Source organism: Morone saxatilis, unplaced genomic scaffold (genome assembly GCF_004916995.1).
Source record: "Morone saxatilis isolate NCDOM2014 unplaced genomic scaffold, NCSU_SB_2.0 Contig24, whole genome shotgun sequence".
NCBI classification, from domain to species: Eukaryota; Metazoa; Chordata; class Actinopteri; family Moronidae; genus Morone; species Morone saxatilis.
The window spans coordinates 18,864,216-18,865,285 of NW_023339807.1; the positions used below are offsets into that span (position 1 = coordinate 18,864,216).

Genomic DNA, 1,070 nt, shown 5'->3' on the forward strand with positions numbered 1-1,070 from the left:
CTAAATCCTACATGCTGGACCTTTTAAGGGTTAGGTTAATTATCATATTTTGTGGTAGAGTTGCAAAATTTGAGCTAATGAGTGCGTTGGAGTTTTTTTCCCTGCAGAGATGTCACATCTGTTCTCTCACTGTTGCCAGGACAAATGGCGAAGTTATGCAAACAGCAACAATTCCTTTGAATTGTTTCAACATGTGAGCCTTATGACTCTGGACAGCATCTTGAAGTGTGCTTTCAGCTACAACAGCAACTGTCAGACTGAGAGGTAAGACGACACAAAGCTTTTCCCATCACTCACTATTTCAATTTTGTGTTGTCAGTTTTTACTGTTTCAGTTGTCTGAATCACAAGTGAAGGAAATGTAGCTTTTAAATGTTTGCCTGTGTTCTCATTTCAGTGGAACAAATGCATACATCAAAGCAGTGTATGAGCTGAGTAATCTGATAAACCTGCGGTTAAGGACATTTCCATACCACAATGACTTCATTTTCTACCTCAGCCCACATGGGTACAGATACAGAAAAGCAATCAAAGTGGCTCACAGTCATACAGGTAAAATCTGAACACATAATTAATGACAATCTGAGAGTAAATATCAATCATACTCAATTTAAATAATTTGCAAGATAGCACACTCATGCACTGAGCTTTTGCTAAATATGGTTAGTCTGCCAATACTCATCCATTATCTTGTTTTTTGAAGAGGAAGTCATAAAAAAGAGGAAAGAAGCACTAAAGGAAGAGAAGGAGCTGGACCGCATACAGGCCAAGAAAAACTTGGACTTTCTGAACATCCTTCTCTTGGGGCAAGAGTATGTTAAGTGGTCAAGTAGCGTCAAGTTTTCTTACCTACTGATTTCAGGAAATTCTCACTTTTGCTCAATGTATTGACATTGGTGAGTTTGATGTGTAGCTAAGGTTTAAAACACCACATGTAATAATAATAAGCACAATCATACATTTTTGTTCCATTCGTGGCACTCATTTTCACCATATATAAGATAATAGATTATAAATCATCAAATAAGTAATAAGTGAGTAAAATGTATTTAGTGCTTTTCACAGACATAA

General features: G+C 36.6%; 1 protein-coding gene across 1 annotated transcript in view; it reads left to right on the forward strand.

Annotated features, from left to right (window-relative positions):
- The window catches only part of LOC118335638 (cytochrome P450 4B1), an 8,878-nt gene that overhangs the window by 1,577 nt on the left and 6,231 nt on the right, over window positions 1–1,070 (forward strand). The window contains exons 5-7 of the mRNA XM_035672041.1: window positions 140–264; window positions 397–551; window positions 703–815. Of these exons, the coding sequence (XP_035527934.1) occupies window positions 140–264; window positions 397–551; window positions 703–815 (393 nt within the window). The remainder of the gene's footprint in view (window positions 1–139; window positions 265–396; window positions 552–702; window positions 816–1,070) is intronic.